At 29.7% G+C, this 24,099-nt stretch overlaps 1 protein-coding gene across 1 annotated transcript; it reads left to right on the top strand.

The window, feature by feature from the left end:
* Window positions 1-1,142: 1,142 nt before the first annotated feature.
* On the top strand, window positions 1,143-17,346 carry LOC129957186 (techylectin-5A-like). The gene is made up of 7 exons (XM_056069382.1): window positions 1,143-1,231; window positions 4,093-4,283; window positions 10,270-10,392; window positions 11,952-12,133; window positions 13,515-13,617; window positions 13,852-14,016; window positions 16,343-17,346. Coding segments are annotated over exons 1-7 (1,011 nt in total). The 5' UTR covers window positions 1,143-1,229; the 3' UTR covers window positions 16,588-17,346.
* Window positions 17,347-24,099: the final 6,753 nt, after the last annotated feature.

Below are 24,099 nucleotides of genomic sequence, written 5' to 3'. Positions count from 1 at the left end.
TAGGGCCAGATTGCTAAATCAGCAAAGTAGGCATTTGTCTAAGCACCTTCCCCCAACTTTTGGGAGCTTGAGAACTTCTTGTGTCATTTTTAGAATAGTTTACTTTTGTATTTTTATTGGATAGAGAACATTATAGTACCGAAATAGTATAGTAACCGTTAAAAAAATTCGAACTCGAGATTTTGACGAATCTCCTCGTTGTAGATTTACATGAGTTCGAAAATCATTTTTGGAAAATTTCCATCTGTCTGTGACAAAAATTACTTTAAAACATTTGAGCCAAATGTATGAAACTTGGTGTGCAAACTGTACACCAAATTTGTAGATTTCTATAAAATTTTGAGCAAAATACATTCCGATTAAAAATTCTGTTAAGATTAAAAGACTGTTCGATTAAAAATGAAAGCGATAAATACAAAATAAAGAAAGCTAGATATATAAAATTCGGTGCACAGATTTAACAACTATATTGTAGATACCTGTCACATTTTGAGCCATATCCAACTACGGATTGACTGTCTGTCGGTCTGTACTTCCAGAAACATGCAAACGCAATAATTCAAAAACGCAGTGACTTAAATATATCAAATCTGATATGAAATTTTGTGACAACAAGTGTAGTTTTGTGCCAAAGTTTTTGCTTTATACAGCTGAAATAAACGCATCTAAAACACAAATTTGATTTTTGGATATTATCAATGCTTGTCAGGAATGAATCGCCAAATAACTCGCCAAGGATGACGCGATAGATTCAGTAAAAATGCTAAATTCTCGCCATGTAAGGTAATGGTCTCTGATATGATAAATTTATTAAAATGTATGCGAGAAAGTTTGGGAGAGATTACTTCTATTGGTTTAACAATCAAAACAAGACTTTCACATTCGAATTCTCCTAATTATCATATTTTTCCTTCCCTTATCACATGAAGTCACTGCTTGAGGAGAAAGAGCTTATCGGAACTATAATTTCGAAAATAATATAGATAAGAAAGAGTTACCATACGTCTTTTACGAGTTATCAGATTTTATGCTAATGGACGATAAGATTTTAAATAGAAGTGCCGTATCTTCATTTTCAAGAGTTTCAACCTCTTTTTCAACTTTATCTTGATAAGAGGATATCAAGGCGCAGTTCCATATAAGAAACACTGCTTTAAATATTGAGTTTACTCACGTGATGTGGTGACAATCTCTCTCCATGTTTTGGTAGCACTGTCGCATCGGAAAACATGTAAGTTAATAATATTGATGTGTTCATGCTTATTTGATACATTAATAATATATGATTAGTTTTATCTTACGGAAGAAATTAATTGTTTAAATAAAAATAATATTGTTTTTGGTTTCTGAAAACTTGCTCGCGGTTAATGGAAAATGCAAAATTAATTTTTTTTATAAAGCGTCTTTTTGATTTTGTACTTATTAGTGATTTCAAAAAATAACAATTAATTGAAATAAATCTATAAACTTTATCTTTCAGGGCTAAAAAGAAGTATAATCCATGATCTTACTCTTCATGGAAATAGAGATCAGGGCAGGTATCTAATCTGATACTCTAACCTATGTCACTGGACTCAACAAATGTTACCTTATTTTTTTCACTTCTTGAGTTGCTAGACAGATTTAGAGATGCATAATCCACGATTTTTTTAATAACAAATAATATTGCTATTGTTATTTTTAAATATGCGTTCCAAATATCTGTTATTTCAATCATATTATTAATTAAAAATTATTACTTAGTATTAAATATAAAATTTATTCATTGTAATTAATACTTCATTTACTAATTTAAGTAACGTGTGATTGAATTCATTTATCTGTTTCAGCTTACTTCTTAAATTTTTTTTTCTCAAAACTATTTATTTATTAGAGTGAACCATTTTCTGGAAAAGATGAGTTAAAAATATATGTCATTTATTTAAAATGTTTACTTTAGTCCTATATTCTACCAATAGATGGCGCCAGCAGTAAAAATAGTACATGTAATCAAAGTCAATCATGTCACGAGCAATTAAAAATGATCTGTATGGAATAGTGCATCATCAAATACGAATATCGGTCACTCCCGTAAAGTGGAGCGGTGACTTCCACTTTCCAGTGAAGCCTCGCACTTTCCGGTGAAATCACCACTCCGATAAATTTCAGTGATATGCAATTCAATGATACGATACGATAATTCCAATAACCGGTCCGTTCACTTTTCAATCCAATCACAGATTTCTTTCGAGAGCTTCCATTGGACAGATCGTATCGATTGTTACTTTCCAGTGAAGTCACCGCTCCGGCAAATTTCAGTGATATCGTATCGATTGTTACTTTCTATCGTGATCCAAAACCTGTAATCGAAATATCACCAGTAAGATCGTATCAAGGATTTGAATCACACCCCTCTCTGAAAAGATCACTTGTATGTGTGACTTTTTGATATTGGTTACGTAATAACCGCTCTGAAAATATTCGTCATCCCTAGACAGATTCAACAAAATTTGAGTTTAAAAAGACAAATATGAACAAATAGAAGTCTAAATTAAATGTTTATTGATCTTTATGTGATCATAAATCGTGGAGAACAAATGCCCATTCTATCATGAGAAAATCATCGTACGTTTATCAGTAGTTCAACAATGAAGTGATAAATGTAAATACAATTAAGAAAATACTGGTAGCGACTAAACAAGGACTTGTAAAATTGCTGCCAATGACCTTTTGGTAAATAAACGAGTTTGTAGCTCAAATAATTCGATGTCGAAGTGCTGAGAGTTCTCGGATTGCTTGAACTCGTGTCGCATCGATTGCTTGGAAAAAGTTTCATGACAAATATGGAAACACTTTTTAATAACACAAATGAATACATAAAAAGATATAAACTGATTGATATATGTAGATATGGCAAAAAAAACCGCTTAAAGAGGTTAATAATATCGTTCAGCAATTTCGTTTTCACAGCATCAGGTTGGCATAGTAAGGTGTCAGAGGATTATTTCTACAATTTTGTGGGTCTTCCAATGTTCTGAAGAAGTTTTGTGTTATGTTTTTTGATTTATATCATATGTTTTTATATGATATATTTTTCGCTACTTTCTAATTTTTCGAAGAATCTGGTTGAGATTATTTTGTAGAATTCGTTTACTGTTAATAGTTTCAAGGTCTTTTTTTTTAATGTCAATATTTCAGATCACGGTATGTTACTAATTTCTTTAACAGGATTTTTATTTCAAGGTTTCTAATTTTTTTATATAGATTTTTGATGAGATTGCCTAAATGGAAGAAATATAAAAAAGGAAAGGTCTAAATAAATGCTTTTGTAGACAAAAAAATGTATTCTTCCTTGATAATACAGGTAATTTATCAAACACATAATATAATCAAAATTGAAGTGGAAAAGCTGATGTCATCTTGCAAATTCTCATCGAATTTATAATTATTCCGAATTCTCATTGAATTTACGAACGGTTAAGAATACCAATCGCATTTACGAATTAATATGAATTCCCACTGATATTGGGAACTATTCCGAAATCCTATTGAATTTACGAACTGTTAAGAATTCTCGCCGCATTTACGAACTGTTGAGATTTCCCATTCAATTTTGGAACTGTTACGAATTCCCACTGAATTTTGGAACTGTTCCGAAATTCCATTGAATTTACGAATTATTCCGAAATTCCATTGAATTTACGAACTATTCCGAAATTCCATTGAATTTACGAACTATTCCGAAATTCAATTGAATTTAAGAACTATTCCGAATTCCCATCGCATTTATGAACTATTAAGAACTTCCATCTCATTTACAAGCTATTAAGAATTCCCATCGTATTTATGAGCTTTTACGAATTTCCAATGAGTTTACAAACTGTTAAAAATTTCAATCGCATTTACGAACTGTTACGAATTCCTATATCAAACAGAAATTGAAAAAGCAAGAAGGCGAATACCACTGGATTTAAGAACCCAAACAGTCCTCAACATCTCTTTTCATGAACATCATCTGTGTTCTGAAATTATGCATATTGAGAATGAAATTAATGCTTGAATATCAGAATTGAAACTTTTTTTCTTTAAAATCACTACTTATTTCTTTTATAGGTGGAATGCAAAAATAACTTTCGGTGTGGTTGTTTGCGTTATTTTAACTTCCATCCAGACAGAAGCAGATTCTTCAGCGTTTGAGACAGACGCAGACTCATTATCGTGTGAACAGAAAGAAAAGCATTTTGTAGTTTTAGATCTTGCTAAAGAATTGATCTCAAAAGCAAAAACCCTTCATCCATCTTGCGGTAAGCACAAAGAAATATGTTTCCTGTTTATTCTTGTATTATTTGTATTCTACTGTCCAGATATATTGTTTTCCAACGGATTTTAAAACCCATCGCACTTTTGCGCATGCGTTAGGATGGATTTAATTCGGTAAAATAGGGGTGAGAGGAAAGAGAAAAAGAGATGTTTACTTTTAACAATAAAGTAAATTCCGGAAATGCACCGTCCTTCCACGTGTCACCCCTTAATGCGATAGAATCGTCGAAAAGTGGTAGTCTCAGGATACTGAAATGAACAGTACTCAGAATGAAATTATTTTAATTTTTTTATTAATGAAAAATTAACTGTTTAATTCATTCTCACAAAAGTGTCATCAGAAGCTATCTTGTACTTCTACTTTTTTGAGCAATATTTGAAATATTTATTACAATAAATGATTATAGAAAAATTTAATGTTATCACATATCAAATCAACTATTAAAAGCTACGTGGTGTGAACGTCACATATGTCAAAGTAAAAATATATTTAATATTAGCATTAGACAGAATCCCAAAGATCGCTTAAGCCTTTAAAGGGCCATTTTTTTCTAGTCATATTATGCTAAAATATTTTTAGGCTTGAAATTAGAATAAGAAAAAGGATTCTCTTAGCTTATTAGATAAATTTAATTTGATTCATTAATTAATTTGGTTAATTAATAATTAAGTAACAAATCAAGACACGCCATTTTGTCTGAGATAAAGAACTGAAGCATCCAAGTTTCTGACTTACTAAAAAGATTTGTCAGAACTTATGCCAACCTACATAATTTCATACAAAGATTGATACATTTGGTGGGAAGCATACTTCCCACCAAAATCTTTAATAATGTGCGAAATTAACGAGAGAAAACATCAAAATTAAGTTTAATTAATTCAAATTCTAATTAAAATTTCAAAAAAAAATCATCTCTATGTGCACATTTCCACACACCAAAGCACATATGTGCTAAATTTAATAAATGTAAAATCATATGTTATGGCCTGCAGAGCGCCAAAACACATACATTCATCTTTATTTTTAGTAGAAATTAAAAAGAAAAAATATGTTTAATCAAATTTTAAAATCTCATAGTTTCGCGGTAAACTACAGACAGTATGAAACAATATTGAAAAAATCATAAAATTCTTAAAATTTCATGATTTATTAATATAACATAAATATAATAAAAGGGATAATTCAATTAGTAGCATATGACAAAAAATACCAAGATAGCTAATTTGAACGATGAATTTGAATCTCCATAGACTGCTGAAAACAATTAATCATTTGAATCAATTTTTAAGTAACCGTAAATTAATAAATAATTTTGAATTTGAAGAGACATTTTTTAATTAAGTAAATTAATTTCATTTAAATATCTCTCTTCCCATGCTGCACAATTTTAAATTCAACTTTCTTTGCAAAACTTGAATACCATGATACTGCTTGTTCCATGCGCATGCTCAATGTCAATAATTTTTAATTAATATAAAATTACCTAATAATTTAATTGCTATGAAATCTTGTGAGCAAAATTTGAAGAAAATCTATTCAACAGTTTGTACTTCTACAATTACAAAAATCAAGACATCTCAATTTTATTTATATAAAGTGAAAACATTTCGCTTATATAGTTGCAGTAAACCAAGTAAGTATATATGTTTTTAAAAAAATTCGTAGGATTTGATAAACTAGAATCACAAACTGCGAAAACATAATATTTACTTACTAGCCGCCTTTGGCGACTAGCTGGTTCGCCAGGATTAATGCTAGCTAAAATATCCAATGAAATATTTTATGGAATTCAGTCTCTTAATAGTTCTTTCAGACAATTATGAAGTCTAAATTTTATACAGTCTTATGATCTTGTTAATCATATTTAGTAGAATAATCTTGATAAACAAATGTTTCAATCTCCTGCGATCAAATCTGACTAAGTTGTTAATAGTTTCTTCAGCAAAATATTTTTTAAGCTTCAGTTTAATTTATAATCATATTACTCATACCTTTATAGCAGCCTTACGCCATTCTATGCATTGCGCTATGTATTTCTCTAATTTTCTGCCAATTGCCTTAAAATTTGGACTTCAAATTGAAGTGGAAGTGATTCAACTTCAATTAATACAAAAACTTTTTGCTGAAACCAAACATGCTTTTAAAAATATCACAACAGAAAATCGAATCCTGTACCATTGAAGTTTTATGTGTACCATATATATATATATATATATATATATATATATATATATATATATATATATATATATATATATATATATATATATATATATATATATATATCAAAAAATTCTCTGTTTCATTATAAAATTCCCTTTTCAGTTTTACTTTCAAAATTATTTAAATGACATAGATTATAATATTTTATTTTATTTTATTTCAGTCGATAAATGTATTTCTGAAAAGAATTATGAAGTCTAAATTTTATACAGTCCTATGATTCTGTGAATCATATTCAGCTAAATAATCTTGAAAATTTAACTTTTCAATCTTTTGCAGTTTGCCCGAGATATACTGCTTTGAAAATCATTATTTTAGGAAAATCGATAATTTCTTTATATTAAGTCAATTTTCCATGGGGAAATTCTGGGAACTGAGAGGACTATCTTTTTTGTGATAGTCAAAAGAGTGATTAAAAACTGCGTGTTTTTAAGAGATAATAAAATTCAAATTATCGTAACTCAATCAATTTTAGTCTGAAAAGTTTGGAACATTTTGTATTTAAAATATTAATGTCTCAAGAATATTTTACTAAATATACCTCATAGGACCGATAGTTTATTTAAAAATATAAAATTTAAGACAATCTGCATAAAATATTTTTTTTACTTCATTTAAATCATTTTTCCTAGTATTAGACATATGCATCTAATAACTGTTTAGAAATTTGCTGTTGTGTCCGATTAGAGCGGATATTCTGTGTATATTAAACGACCTTTGCTTTAAATAATTGAATAAAACTGAATTATTGAATTCATAATATAGATGCTTAAAAAGACAACAGCAATATTTACCTTCCCTTTATTTTTTTTAGAAAATATTATATTTTATATTAATTCCATTTCATATAAACGCATGAAAACTACTTTTCTAGGTTTAACTTACGGTAAAAGTTAATTTAATCTTTTAATTTGAGCTTTTATCAACGTTGATAAAAACTAATTTTCCTAATGTATACAAAACATTCTCGTGCAGATTAAAATTTATTTTCGAAATAAATTAGTGAAAAACATGCTTAAAATATTTTTTAATTCATTAAAAGCAGAAACTTAATTTATAGGTTAAAATGTTGATATTATTGAAAATATATTTTTTTTTTAACTTTAAAGTGATAAAAATATATTTTGTGTACAGTAATATTTTCGGAAGTTAACTGCGAAGAAACGTCAAAATTTTCCTTAATTTTTAATTAATTAAAATTCTAATTAAAAATTTTAAAAAAATCGCTCCGGGGTGCACATTTTCGGCCTGCAAGATATACATTGCGAAATTTTGTAAGCAGTGGGTCGAAAGATCTGGCCTGTAGAGCTCCAAAAACGAGCTAGTGCAAACAACATTCATATTTATTATAAGTAAAGATGACCTTATAAAATAAACATTGCCAAATTCGTGAAACTTTCAATTTTTTTTTTTTTTATTGTTATTAATTTAAGTCAGCCAGGCTTCTGATATTTCTTCTGCACTAATTGCTAATTAATTAAGAATTAATTTAATTTAATTGTTAATTAATTAAATCTAACTTAATTTAAATTAAGCTAGATTTCCCCCCCCCACACCCCACCCCTTCAGAAATAATAAATAAACGATTCAAATCGAACTCTTAGTATCGGTTATTATTTATTTTGAGTTATATTTATGTTTTAAAAAATATTTTTAGTTATTAATATGCTTGTATTTACATGCTGATAACATAGTGAATTATTTATCTCAAATATCACACAAATAATGCATCAATATCTTTAACTCTATACTGGGCATATAAAGATTAAAACTGACAATCAAAGGTTAGAATCGTTTTTCTAGGTTCTCGCTTTCATGGCAGTATATACACAGAGAAGAGATGGAGGTCGATTAATTAACCTTCTCCCGATGACAGATTGCAAATGAACAAATGAGGCACAATCAAGTAACAAAACTTGAGATACAAATTTGAAAGGCAAAAATCGGATCTATTTAACCTTATTATGCAACTTGCTGTTGATAAATCTTAATTGCCCTCTGCAAAGCTTAATATGTATATTTAAAAACAAGATATATCCATGTTAGGATTAAAAAAATTTCAAACAGTTACAGAATTTTGGGAATTTTAAAACTGGCATAGCATAAGGCTAGAAAAAATATGAACCAAGAACATTGTATAAAATATACTAAAAATTTCTTTTGCTTAATGTCACTTTTATCTATATATTAATTTGAATTTTAAACTATTTTATGAATTGTTAATTATATCATGTATTAGATTTGTTAGTTCTTATTATTTTTAATAGTATTTTCAACTATTTTTATTACTTACTTTTACTATAAGGTACATTTTATATCTATTTAAATTTTTATTATTTTCTTATCATATGTTGTTGTTTTGTTGTTTCTTATGGCACTTGCCACTGACAAACCCGCTGTTCGAAGACAGCCGATTTAAGCCTAAGGGGGAGTGCATCTTGTTTTTTATCGTAGGGCCAAGTATACGACTTGACTACTCACGCATCACTCATTCGCTTGTATAACCCCTTTTTACAAGAGGGCACATTCACACCTCTCACAGATAGAACAGGAAGAACAACCATGCCCATACCGGGACTCGAACCCGGGACGCCCGTCCAGATCACGGGGCAGACGCGCTACCCCTGTACCAGGACGCAGGCTCTTATCATATACTTTATTATTACTATTTTATATCTTATATTATGTTTGCTATTTTGCATTTTGCATTTTATATTTTTTTTTCTTCATCTTTTTACACTTTAAATCTTATTATTAATTACAGATTTCATGCATCTCGTATTTTCTAAATTCAGTTATATTCGTGGTTTTCATACTTTCATATTTCTCCTTTATTGCATTTAATATTCTAGTTTATACTTATTACTATTAATGGAAGGTATAAGAGATAACTATATTCCCTGGCTTGTCTTACTGTGCGAGCTTTCTCCCAATTATTTTAAAATTATTTGGGAGAAGATAGATAATTCTTAATACAAGCAAACCTCACTTGACGAACACCTTACAAAACGAGCAAAACAAAATGTAAAAAAAGGACTCATTTAACGAGCGATGTTTCGCAGAATCAGGTGCATATTCGGTATGGGTTTCTTTTTCATAGGTACCCAAGTTAGGGCATTCTTTAAGTTATTTGTGCTTAGGTTAAGTTATTGGATAATGGTAAGGTTTTGGTGCTTACCATGTTGGAATCAACGCCATCAATGGGGCGGTGCAACAAATGCGACCACACCTAGAGGGAAAATTGGGAATTCTGAAATTTCTCTCTTGATAAAACTGGCAACTTTAAAGAAGTGTAAAAAAAAAATTTCGCTTAAGAGTTTTAAATAGAAAATTATGTTACGCATAAAATTGAACATCTCAATTTTTTGATATGGATGAAATAAATCGTCTCTGAAACAAGATATTTATCAAATGGCTTTAATGTTCGGGGAAAATATTATTAAAAGACATAAATTTTAATAATGTAGACAAAAAAAGGAATAAGATTATTGCATATGAGTCATCCAAAGATTTGAGACAAAAATGGAACTCATGTAAATGATAAATTAATATACAATCAATACGAAAGATTACGATTTGCATTGATGATAAATTTTTGTGTGAGTAAAGAAAAAATGTTAAATTCCTTTAAGTATTTCTTTTGAGTTCAGTGGATAATTACATCAATGTAAGATATCTGTAAAGTTCATTATTTTGTAAATACAAGTCTTGTGTATTAATACTTATTTTGTTTGATTACATTGCAGTTAATGATTGCAAAGATAATTCTTCAACTGCTAATAAATGCGGTGTCAAGGAAAAAGTTTCAGCATATTTAAATATTGCGATGAAGCTGGTAGAGGAGGCTAAAGAGAGCTATACAACCTGTGGTATGTATTTCATTTCATTTACAGTTATTGTTTCATTAAAGAATTGGGTGATGGTTTGATTTGGCGAGATATAATGACAATAAATGTTTGTGAGGCATATTCTGGTAATCATAATAGTTTTTATACGATTTCAATCAAAAAATGTTAAATGACTTCTTATCATGTTGACTACCGCATGATCTACTTGAGGTTTTCACTCTTACTATCAAATTGTATCGAACCGTCAATAAAATTGCATGGTGCCTTCTCAATTGGAGTTAAAATATATCAAATTCTTTATCAATAAAATATATCAAATATAGTACTCCTTTTTTAGCATAAGTGCCTCTATGAAAAGAAATAATATTTTAAGCAAAACAATTCTAAAACTTTTCCCTAATTTTTAATATTTGAAGAAAGCGGTTCTAAGAGGTTTTCCGAACTTTAAAAGAGCTCTTTCCGAATTCATGCATATTTATTTATCAATCGGAATTTTGATTACTTGCATTTGAGCATAATTTTAAACCTCTCCAAAAATTAAATAAAAATCAGAAAGTCTTTTAACGAGCTGAAATTTGCCAACCATTCCAAAATTCACTTTCAACATCGATGTTTTCTCATTTTGTTATTGTTGTAATTATGTAGCATTACCCAAGCGATAATTCTTAACACAATAAACATTTGACTAAGATTTTATGTAGATTACTGCAGGAAGACTACCTATGGTTCTCATTTTTAATGAACATTATTATTCTGGAGCCTTTGTTAATTTCATGGCCGTTTGGTTTGATATCTTCCGCATTACTAAAAGTATACTGTATTAAAAATACTGTAATAATAAAAGATAACAATTATGGCTTTAACCAAAGAATGAGTACTTTTATTAACAGACTAATAGCGAAAAATCGCCAAAAAAGATCGGCAAACATATCATGTTGCCGATCTTTTTCGGCGATCATTGTCTACTTTCGCTAATGACATGCAGTTAATCCTAAAGTTTGCCAATGGCATACAGTTAGAAACAAATACAGTTGTGGTGAAGAATATATATTTTTTAAAAACATGATAAATTTCCACTTACTCCATTTAATAGATATAATTGAAATATTTAAATACATAACAGTTAAGATATTAATTCCATTATTAGTTAAGAAAAGCAGACGACTTTTTTTTTCCATTCAATATACATGTAAAATTAAACAATAAATTTTTACTTTCTACCATAAAAAGTTATTGTTTGCGATTAATTGAAAGATTAAAATTTGCAAACGATAGTTAATTTCTTCAAATGTGTTTAAAATGCATCGATAAACTTTCAGTTCTAGCTGAATAATACAATCTTTTGGCACTTGTTCAAAACTTCAAAGCTTTTCAATAATATAAACTTTGTAATAAACCTAGATTTGTAGATTATTTTTATAATATTTGCACTTTAATATTAAATATTTTTCAATAATTACTAAATTAAATCTCGAAATTTAATATATGCGGTAGAGTCTCGAAGTATTTTCTAGTCTAGTCAATCTATCCTATTTTTTTCTGATGATCGATTGAAGTGAAAAACTGATATTTGCTTGCAGATGCTTCCAAGAATTGCACAAAAGTCGTATTTCTTCACAAGAAACCTATCGACTGCTCAGAAATCCTTGAAAATGGAGAAAGAAAAAGTGGCGTATACAAGATTTGGCCTAGGCATCGTATCTTCGAAGGCAAGCCACTAAGCGTGTATTGTGATATGGAAACTGATGGAGGAGGCTGGACGGTAATATGAAATGTTTTTTTACTGAAATATTAAAACTTGTGTTTATATTCTGATTATTGGTGTACCCGATGTATTAAATGTTACTCCTTTTATTACTTCAAATTAGATCAGGTTTTCTATTAAATTCTGCTTCTTAAGACGTATGAGTGGTTATTTTTAAGAAATATCATATTTTTAATGTACAAAAATCTAAGTATGTTCAGGCAGAACTGAGGGTTGAAATCTAATTTAGTGTGCTTCCTCATATTGCCAACGATGCCAAATCGCCAATACCAGAGAACAAAATATCTGCCAAGGCAAAAAACGTGTAATGAAGTAAGCAACTTAAAAGGATGCTAGTTGAACTATCCTCTTTGTTATATGGATACACTACAGCAAAATTCTAAACAATCGTGGCGTTCACGCTCCTGATGATTTTTATGTATGGAAGACATAGTAATTTTTTAGGGAATCTACGAGAAAGTTTCGTGGAGACCACTTCCATTCGTTTATAATTGGTGTAAGCTCTCATTATTAGTGTTGTAGTGGTAACATTATAAGCCAGATAACAACTTCCGGAGAAGAGAGTACTCTTTTGTCTAGTGGTTATGTTACTCGGCTATGAACCCTAACGTTGCGAGTTCGAACCTCAACCCGCACAGTGTATAATTAATTTAATAGTGGCGATAGTAAAATTATCAGATTTTGTAGAAAATTGTAGGTCAAAATGATACACATTAATGTAATTAATTTTGAAAGTTTTCAATAACCAGATGGAGTCACTTAGCTAAATTCCAATATACTTTTCGAAAAAGAAACATGCAAATGGGAAAAAAAAAACAATTCTGGATAGTAATTAAAAGGCAATAATTTGCAAATATAAGTTCTGATCCAAGAACCATTAATTAATCAATGAAGGTTTTCAAATGATACAATGTATGACATGCCTATCAACTTCAGAATGTTGGTATATGATAAGGTAGAGTTCTCTTGTACAAATATTAATTTTTCAAAATTTATTTAATGCCAAATATATGTCAGTTACAAAAATGAAAAGCTAGTGTTTTATTTCATTTTTTATTTAAGTGTGTATTAAAATTGCTCAGATTTCAAAATGTCTATTCTGTGTCATATTGGATGTTTCAAATTCATTCATGTAATTGAATTTTGAAGAAGAGTTTCTTAATGAATAGCAATGAAATCAGGCTACATTTTACTTTTCAGTTCCGTTTCATTAACGTCATGTAAGTTAAGGCAGAAAAAAATGATAAATGTTGCAAGTTCCTTCCACGTTTTAAAATTTCTTAGCAACGTAGCAATTTAACTTCGAGTTTAAGACAAATTATCTTTTTTTTTTTCTTAATTTTGAATATTTTAAAACTTAATTTATTGTAAATTTTAGGTGATCCAAAGAAGAGGAAATTTCTCAAACAAAATAGACTTTTACCGAAACTGGCACGATTACAAATACGGATTTGGCAACATAACGGAAGAATTTTGGATCGGTAAGCGCCATTTTTTGTTTTCACAAGTGAAATTTAAATCTTTTATATTGATGCGAAAGAAAAAAAAATTCACAACTTTCAAAAGCACTTTCTTGTTAATTTATGTTTTTCATCGACTAATTTGTTGATTATCTGTGGAATTCACTGATGGCGTTTGCAGCGCCATTCAATTCCGTAGCTAATTAATTCTTTGATTCCATAGTAATATCATTAATTTCTTTGATTCCATTTCAGGCAATGAGAACATATATGCTTTGACCAATCAGGGAAATTACTTCATGCGTTTTGATATAGAGACAGTAAATAGAGAACGCAGTTTCGCCATATATTCTTCATTCTGGGTTGAAAATGAAAGTGCAGATTATATGCTGCATTTTGGAAATTATTCTGGAACAGCTGGTAAGTTCTCCCCTCTTCCCCATAATCTCAAGGAATAAAAAGTAAACATAAGAATTTACTCATAATCATTCATTCAATATTCATTTTATTAAATTCATACATAATTAATTTATTCAATCATAATTATCATGTGATTAAAGATCTCATCAGATTTATATTAAAAAATCCTTTGATTCTCATGAACAACACACAAATTAAAATCTTAAGTTCGAATTTATAATTGGCGCAGAAAAAGAGACATTAAATGTAGTTTGCGAATTCATATGAAGCTGCACTACTAAATTATTATAGAGATTGCAAACTTAACTTGTCAATTCAAGAAAAAGTATAGTTAAGGCAAATTTTGTAAAAATATAAACAATGAGAAATTCTCCTCAAAGCTTTCTCGCATACTCTGTAATAAAGATGGTATCCCAGTGAATGCCTTACATGGTATTGGTGCACATTATTTACGAAATATTCACCTTTGACGTAAATTTAGCATTTTTACTGAATCTATCGTGTCATCCTTGGCGAGTCATTTGGCGAATAATCCATGGCATACGGTTGATAATATCCAAAAAAATAGAATTTGTGTTTTAGGCACGTTTTTCTCTATCAATTGAAACAAAGATTTGGCATAAAATTAAACTTAAAGTCACAAAATCACGATGGATTTAAGTCCGCGTTTTGATAAGATTAAATCTGCGATCAATCACAGATTTAAATCTGCGTTTTTGAGTTATCGTGTTGCATGCCTCTGAAAGTACAGACCGATAGACGGTCAACCCCTCTTTAGATTTCGCTCAAAATGTGGTAGAATTTTGCAAATTTGGTGTAAAGACAGTATGCCAAATTTCCTGCATCTAGCTCAGAACGGTCTTGAGTTATCTTTGTCATAGTCAGAGAGATCAGATGGACATTTTTCAAAAATGTTATATTTTATTTTAAACAGACTCTGTTTATTTTCTTAGCGTTTGATGCATTTAAAATTAAACATTGTTAATGAATCGATCTGCTCATGATGAATCTGAGAAAATTTTGTTGACAAATTCTTGAGAATTTACATAAATTAAGAAAGATATTCTTTAGTGCCCATAAAGTTTAAACGCTCAGTGACTGTTTTCAGTAATCATATTATAAAAAAAAATGCTTTGTCTCAGTAAAAAATATTATTATATTAATTGCAGATTAATCCTTCCCACTTTAATTTAAAGTATAAATTTCTACGGGAGCTAACAGGAAATTAGAGAGATACATATTACGTTATGACTGAAGGCCTTTATAATATTATGAGTGAATTATATGACAATCAAAATTTGAAGTTTTAAAGTATTTTCATGAAGAAGCTATTAAAGTAGGAATTGCATAAAATATTTAATTATTAAAATTTTAACGAGCATTAAGATTGGCGAACCGGCTGGTCGCCAAAAGCGGCTAGTATATAATAATTGTGATTGCACCGAGGCTAAAATGCTTTAACATTTACAAAGAAAGAGAAGCGAAACTTACCGCTTAACGTTAACGCTGCTCGCGACATGCAAATAAGATTTTCTGTTTTTTAGAGTTTCAAATACTAACCAGCGGGAGTGATCTTCTCCAAATTTTTTCGTATACTCTCTAATAAACTTGTCATACCAGAGAACACCTTGCATGACACTGGTGTACAATAGTTACGAAATATGAACCTTTGGCGTGAGTTTCTATTTCAACTGAATCTATCTTGTCATCCTTTTCAAGCTATATTGTGATTAATTCCTGGTAGGCATTAATAGTATACAAGAATTTGTGGGTGGATCCTAGCACAGCCCACCGCTTGACGTCTTTTTGAATTCTTGCCAAACGAGTGGCGATAACGTCGCCAATGTGGCAACCTAGACGGATTTTTTTACTTAATTTTATTTTTTATTATATTTATTTATTTTTATTTATTTATTATTTTATTATATTATTATTTATTTATTATTTTATTTTATTATTATTTATTTATTTTTTATTATATTTATTATTATTTCTGGCCTTTAAATATTGTTTTTTAATTGCAAAATAATAATAACAAATTTTCAATTAGTAGTCAACTTGGCGAGATTTCAAATAAGTCGCCAAGAGGTGGGCCCATCTAGGATTTTACCGAATTTGTATTTTAGACTCGATTTTCTAAACGGATTGAAAACAAAAATTTGATTTCAACTCCATCGGAATTTTGATTGAGGATTTCTTCTGTTGTTATTCCGGCAAATCAGAATTGTGACAAGATACTTAAAATACAAGAACCTTTTAGATATTTGGAACATTACTGAAATTTTCATCCCAAGTATATATCATGTTTACTTTCTTTTTTATTTAGGAGATGGAATTTCAACTTTAAGAGGCATGAAATTTTCAACTAAAGACAAGAGAAACGACATATGGACAGACGCTTGCACAACTGTGAAGCAGGGAGGTTGGTGGTACTCAGCTTGCGGAGGCAGTAACCCCAATGGTATAAATTTGCCAGAAGGCAAAAACGACGGAAAATACATGAATTGGGAGCCGGTGACAAAATATGATTCTTTGCTGGCCATAGCGATTAAGATAAGACCATATTACTGAAAATCAAAGAAATTCGTCATATTTTAATTGGATAAGTCACTGATTTTCAGTCAGGGTAAAGACATAAAAAAAGTTTAAAGGAGTCTAAAAATTTAATTATTGGATTGAGCAAAAGGAATAAATTTTTCCATTAATACAAAAATCCAGCCTTGAATGAAGCATAATTTGTTGTACAGTTATGCCTCGATTTTCCTCGGACATTTCAGCGAAAAATTTGTCTTTGATTTCTTTGGTATGTCCATATGACCTTGCTGCTGATTTTCGTTCTCCAGGCTTGGAAGGCATATTGTTGAAGGAATTCAGTTTTGTCAGTGTGAAGTTCTTGCAACCTAATACCATAACGCGCATCCATTCCCTGAACCAGAATGTCATTTCAAAAGATACTGTACCTAACAATAACGTTTCAAAAGAGTTTTAAAGTATAATCAGATATCGAATAGTCCTTTCGAGAGTTCTGTTGAAAGACATTTCAACAATTTCAATTACGTTGTCTTCATACTTCTTCTCGGGGTCCCTTTCCACATGATAATATATACATATCTGTCTCATCTCCTCGCCATTATCAAGAAGAGTCTTCAGAACATACATTTGTCTTTTATATCCATTTTGTATTGATTTTTTATATTGTTTTTTACTATTAGAGACTATATCCATTTGGTTTGATTTTTTATGCATTTTTTTACTGTTAGAGACTATATTTATTCTCTATGAATTGTGTTTTTGCTTATCCATTATTAAGAAGAGTCTTCAGAAAAATATAAATTTATGTTATATCTTGATTTATTCATACATTTGTCTTTTATGTCTATTTTGTATTGATTTTTATATTGTTTACTATTAGAGACTATATCCATTTTGTATTGATTTTTTATTACATTTTTTACTATTAGAGACTATATTTATACTCTGTTTTCGAGAGTCTAGAATAAATTAATGGAATTTACTTTAATTTATATGAAAATAGTTGCCTATGGTTTCATTATAGTTACCATCAATTTTGAAAAACTACTTTTTATTGAATACTTACTCTTCTATAACTTAGTTACTTTATAAATATAAGATATGTAATAAAAATGTACAATCTTTAAAACAAACATGCAAGCAATGAACACATAGGCCAAACACTAAAAACCAAACAAATACTCTAATTATAATAATAAAAGAAATAGGGATATTCATAATAATAAATCAAAATTCCCTAAAAATAATCAATTTTGTCTAATCCCATAAAATACAAAAATAAAAGGCAATCAAAATCAGAAAATAAACTGGTAATACTTGCTACTTGAACGCTGTTTACTTTTCAAATTATTAAAAGGTATTTTTACACTCGGATACAAAAGCAATGAATTGTAAACGTAGAAAAGTTCATCATAGGAAATCATGTCTTGGTGAAACGTTCCGCGTCAAAGGCGCCATCTACATATGTATCCATGACAATTCAGAAAGCTCTACAAATGCTAAGCGAAATTTGTTACAATCTCAAAGGTACAATCAAAAGCTATATGAAATTTGATACGATCTCAGAAAATAAAAGAACCACTTAGCTTTATTTTGGCATCGCTCATCATACAATCATAAAAAAAATATATCAATTTTAGGGAATTAACGTACTCTTTATTAACAATCTAAAGGAATTAACATAACATTTTTAATTGAAATAAGAACAAAATTCAAAATTTTCAAATACAATACTTTTCACTTCAAATTTCAATACTACATCAAAATTTATTCTGGAAAACTTATTTTCAGCACTCTAGATCTATTCGTTTTGAAATTATGGGCTAAAAAAATTTGACCATCTAACATAAAAATAGAATTTTAGACTTTTACACATATCTTAAAAATAAACAATTAATGACAGAATCTATTTTTTGTTGTGAAAATATATGGTATTCTACATATTTTATAAACATATTTTTCAATAAAAAGCAATTTTTGATTTGCGAAAACTTTCATTGCCATAATATTTTATAAATAGAATTAGTTTTTTTTTTTTTTTAATATGGAGGATAGTCTCTGTCCTCGCGGCAACAAAATTATTATTAAATTACTATTAGTGTGCCATCTTTGGCGAATTTTGTTTGCTGATTAATCGCTGTTATACGGTTAATACAAAAATAATATTATTTCGAAGATCTTTTTTTGTGGCAGATTAAAACCGAAAGTAGACACAGAAGTAAAAATGTAATGGCAAAATCACAAATCAAAATTCATGTTCTTAAATCATAGCATGTTTGAGTTATGGCATTTGCATGATTGTGAAATTACAGAGCGACAGATGGTCCGTTTGGCGCATTTTTGTTCCAAATTTGACACTTATCTACTCTGTAAATGTGAAAACTATATATGAAATTTTATTAATCTAGCCTTTTCCTTTTGCAGCTATTGTATTAACTTATATTCGGACAATCGGACAAACTTACCCTGAATGGAATTTTTTTCAAAATTTGTCAGAAGCCTACCAATTAGAAGTAGAGACCATACACCAAATGTCAATGGCTACACACGAAGCGTTTTTGAGTTAATTTGCCCATTGCCAGACATAATACCAAAAGTAGATGTGGGGGGGGGGTGACTGATGGCAGTCAAGATTATTGAATTGTAGATATTTAATTGACATAAAGTATTTTACAGATTTAAAGTCGAGGATATTAAAAAAAAATAAAGTAAAAAGTTTGGTCATCGTCATTTACATTTCATCATATTCATTAAAGTTCTTTCTAAGAGCCGCTTGCTCTTCGTCGCTCGTCGTCTTTATTACTTCTGTCTAATTCAATTCAATAAATGAACTATAAAGCGAGATAAAAAAATATATATCAATGTGGCAAAATATAGAATAAAATTTTGATAAGTGCAGCGTGAGAAAAAAATCCTCATTCAAATTTTTGAAAAAATCCTCATTTAATTATCAAAACCTCACAATGTCCCAAATAAAATATGATTGCAATGAGCAACACATTACAAATAAAATTACAGAACATGTTAGAAATATTGGAATTTCGAAGCATCCTTAAATTCAACAAGTTCCATAACATTCAAAAAACGGTTGTTGCATATGTGGTCCAGTGGCTCAATTATTTATTCTTAAAAGTTACTCGAAATTAATTATGCACATTACGTACAATAATTTTACTTTAGGAGTAAATTATTAGACTACTATTGCCTACAACACGAGTACGGAAAGACACATCAATTATATGACGATGCTCAATAGCGCCATCTGGAGAAACAGAAATCTATAATATATGGTGAAAGCGCTAAAAATGGAATGCGCAATAAAGAAATTAACATCTTTTGTAATAAGGAGAAACAAATAATTATATTGTTTCAAAAGGGGGAAATTTCTTGACATTGTTGTGTATTAAATTGATTCTGAGACAAAAAAAGGAAAGTGTTCCTCCATCATATTTCAGTTAAATGAAAATCGTCCAACATTAAACTCCGTTACCCTTCTAATATGATCATTAAATTTTAGCCCATGTAATTAAAAATGTGAAAGATCATTTTCGAAAATATATTCTTAAGCAGTTGTTCTTTGAATCTAAGATTAAAGTTTGGAGATAGATTGAAAACTTCGATTATGCAGAGAATTATGTTACATAGAATTATTCATTACATAAAAAAAAAACTTGTTTTGATAATGTTAATTTTGTTTAAGAAAAGTCAAGAAAAAAGGTTGAAGAACAAACAGATACAGAAAATATTAAAAAATCATAGAAACAGTTTGCAAGTATTCCAAACTGCCTGTGGCGGTAAAGTTTTATACCCACCTCTTCGAAAACATTTTACCTGTAAATTACTAAATGTATTTGATAAACAAATTATGCTCATAAAACCATTAAGGTTATTTCACCCAAGAAAGAAGAAAATTTCTTTTTGGAAGAAAGAAAAGAAGCTTTTTTTTTCCAATACATTTTTTAGCATATTGTCCACAAATTTGCAAATTACGTAGATATTTCTGCTTTTAAAGTACATTTCTTAATTATTTTAATTCGCCAACTTTCAAAAATTAACTATGCATCATTGTTTTTGCTAAACAAAGGATGAAAAATATCTCATCGAGGCTTTATATAACTGATCGTATTTTGTGCCCAGCTTCTTAATAAACTTTTTAGAATGCATGATACTACCAACAAAAACAGCATGGCAGTACATTTCTCAACTGTTACATCTCCAATTTATCATAAAGTTATGTGATATCCAATTTATATTTAATATTGGTAGTCTTTTCTATCATCAGTGATATTTGCAGCAGTTGGCGAGTTACTGACAACGATTTCTCGTACTCTACTGCCATCCTCTCTGTCATACTCTGTAGGAAATATTGAAATTTATCTTTATCATCGATTCTAACCATCATCGTAAAGTCTGCCTTCTCGACCCCCCCCCCCCAAAAAAAATGCATAAAGGAAAAGAAAGTTCAAAACAAACTTATGTTCGAACCCAGGTATTATCTAATGTGTTCTGAAATTCCTCAGTTTGCGCGCATTCCACATCATAATTGATATATATTAATATACTATACATATAATTAGAGATGCATAATCCACGATTTTTTGAATAACAAATAATTTTGCTATTGTTATTTTTAAATATTTGTTCCAAATATCTGTTATTTCAATCATATTATTAATTAAAAATTATTACTTAGTATTAAATATAAAAATTATTACTTAGTATTAAATATAAAATTTATTAATTGTAATTAATACTAAATTTACTTATTTAAGTAACGTGTGATGGAATTAATTTATCTATTTCAGCTTACTTCTTAAATTTGATTTTTTTCAAAACTATTTATTTCATTTCTTTATTGGAGTAAACCATTTTCTGAAAAATCTGAATTACATATATGCCATTTCTTTAAAATGTTTACTTTAGTTCTATATTCTACCAATAGATGGCGCCAGCAACAAAACAGAATATATGCAAAGTCATGTCACAAGCAATTAAAAATGATTTGTATCGAATCAATCATCAATCAATTGCATCATCAAATGCGAATATCGGAAAGTCAAGGTCACTCTCCTGAAGTGGAGTGGCGAATCACACTTTCCAGTGAAGTCACCGGTCCGATAAATTTCAGTGATATGCCTTTCAATGATACGACAATTCCAAGAATAATCGGTCCGTTCACTTTTCAACCCATTCACAGATTTCTCCTTTTCTGTTTTGTTCGAGAGCTTCCATTAGACAGATCGTACCGATTAATACTTTCTATCGTGATCCAAAACCTGTAATCGAAATATCACCAGTCAGATCGCATCAAGGGTTTGAATCACACCCCTCTTTGAAAAGTATTGATCACTGGTATTTGTGACTTCATGGTATTGGTTACGTAATAACCGCTCGTAAAATTATTATATAAGTATATTCATAAAATTATACTTGTTCTTCAAACACATCTATCGTTTTTCAAAGCACACATTTCTGCTCTAAACTGATTTGTGCTTATTCCTGCTAAAAGATTCAGTACTTCTTTTTCATTCCTCTGAAATTAAATATTGGCTGAAATTATTACAACGTTCATTTGACTCATGAAGCAGTAAACTATGTAAACTCTTGTAACCGGAAACTGCCCATCTGTGATTAGACAAATACTCACCAGAGTGGAATCTGAGGAAATTTTTGTAGTTAGTTGCTTCTTAAAAAAATTCTTTCTGCTTTCTACGGACATACTTTGAAACACATTACATTTATGGAGGGAATGGAAATTCCGACACAAAACACAACGTTTAATAATTGTCTTTTTTCCAATGTTAAGTACATTTTTTTTTTTTTTTTTTTTTTTGGCTTTTGTTCACGCTGCAGTATTTTTATGCACTATTTGAGTATTTGGAATGGCAGTAATATTTTCTGAAACCGCACATCTCTTTTCTAAAAATCTCATAACAGACTCAAACGTTGAGATTTCTGCAGTTTTCCGCAGAAGTTCTAATTGTTTTCTTCATTCTTTATCAAATTTCTGAGGAATATTTATAAAAATGGTCTCCATTGAATCACTTTGATCAGATTTCAGAACCTTTAATGCTCAAAAGTTTTTATTAATACAGTGCATTAAAGCTAGCAGTTCCATAGTCGATTTCCTATGAATTTTGTCACAATTTATTATTTAACCCTTTAAATGGCCTTTTTTTCTAGTCATATTATGTTAAAATATTTTCAGGCTTGAAATTAGAATAAGAAAAGGGATTCATTTAGCTTATTAGATAAATTTAATTTGAATAATTAATTAATTTGGTTCATTAATAATTAAGTAACAAATCAAGACACATCGTTTTATCTGAGATGAAGAACTGAAGCATCTAAGATTCTGACTTACTAAAAAAATGTGTCAGAACTTATACCAACCTACATAATTTCATACAAAGATTGATAAATTTGTTGGGAAGTATACTTCCCACGGCCCTAGAAAGTGTTAAAGGACATGCGAATATTTGAGAGTTGACGCTTGTTTCTGTAACCATCTTCTAAAGCTTTAAAGAAATAATTGAAACTATCAGTAGGCGACTCTACAACTTTTTATACTCTTAGAAGTATAAAAAGCTCGAAGAAAGTATAGCTTTAGCAAATCATCCAGTTCATCATAAATTGATTTTAGAAATTTGTGAACTCTCCTTTATTTTGTCCAGTTTTAACTAAAGTAATAAATGGGTTTTTTTTTTTTTGTTTGTTTTTTTTTTCAGCTTTAGCTTTATTTCGGGACGCTGAATATCCATTGATACTTTCTTCTCCGAAGTAAATAGTAAAGTTCCCTTTATTACAAAGGCGGCGATAGAAGGGGGGGGGCAATTGCCCTCTTCTCAGCAGCCTCTTGCCCCCCCCCCATCGGTGAGAGATAATTGAAACTTTCATCTGCAAAAGTGTTCACCGTCTCAGGATGTAGAGATCAGCGCATTATCGAATACGATTTTTTAAAAACCACCTTAAAGTTTATATATTGTGAACAATCGAAACATCCAAGTAATGGTTAAAGTGTTTTGACTGTATTTGGCAAAATAATCGATAGGGTGGTAGGTCAATAATATGCCGTATTTTGCGGACAATTTTTGATAGACCGACTAAAAACTGAATGCAATGGACGTCGAAGACGTTAAGTTCACAGATTTTCAGACATCTATCGTTCATTAAGCTTATAATTTTTATTATTTTTGGCAATATAACCTACAAGGTAACAAGTGAATAAGATATCGACAAGAAGATAGTCTCATTTTGCTGGCAATTCTTGGTCGGCCGACTATGAACTCAATGAGGTGAATGTCGAAAACGTTAAGTCTGCAAATTTTCAGTCATCTGATTCAAATATCTTTCATTCGGCTTACAATTTGCACTGGATTTCGCAATATATCCGACAAGTGAATAAAATATCGCGTTCTGCCGACGGTTTTGGGGCGGCCGACTATGAACTGAATGTGATGAATGTCGAAGACTCTATCCACAGATTTTCAGACATTTGATTCAAATGTCGTTCATGAAGCTTTTAATTTGCACTACTTTTGGCAATATAAT

Source organism: Argiope bruennichi, chromosome 11 (genome assembly GCF_947563725.1).
Source record: "Argiope bruennichi chromosome 11, qqArgBrue1.1, whole genome shotgun sequence".
Classification (NCBI taxonomy): Eukaryota; Metazoa; Arthropoda; class Arachnida; order Araneae; family Araneidae; genus Argiope; species Argiope bruennichi.
This window is presented reverse-complemented; position numbering and strand designations above follow the sequence as displayed.

Excerpts from the sequence above, each read along its gene's own strand:
- LOC129957186 (XM_056069382.1), top strand. Across the intron at positions 10,393-11,951 it reads AGAGAGCTATACAACCTGTG|ATGCTTCCAAGAATTGCACA; the intron begins GTATGTATTTCA and ends ATTTGCTTGCAG. Across the intron at positions 12,134-13,514 it reads CTGATGGAGGAGGCTGGACG|GTGATCCAAAGAAGAGGAAA; the intron begins GTAATATGAAAT and ends TGTAAATTTTAG.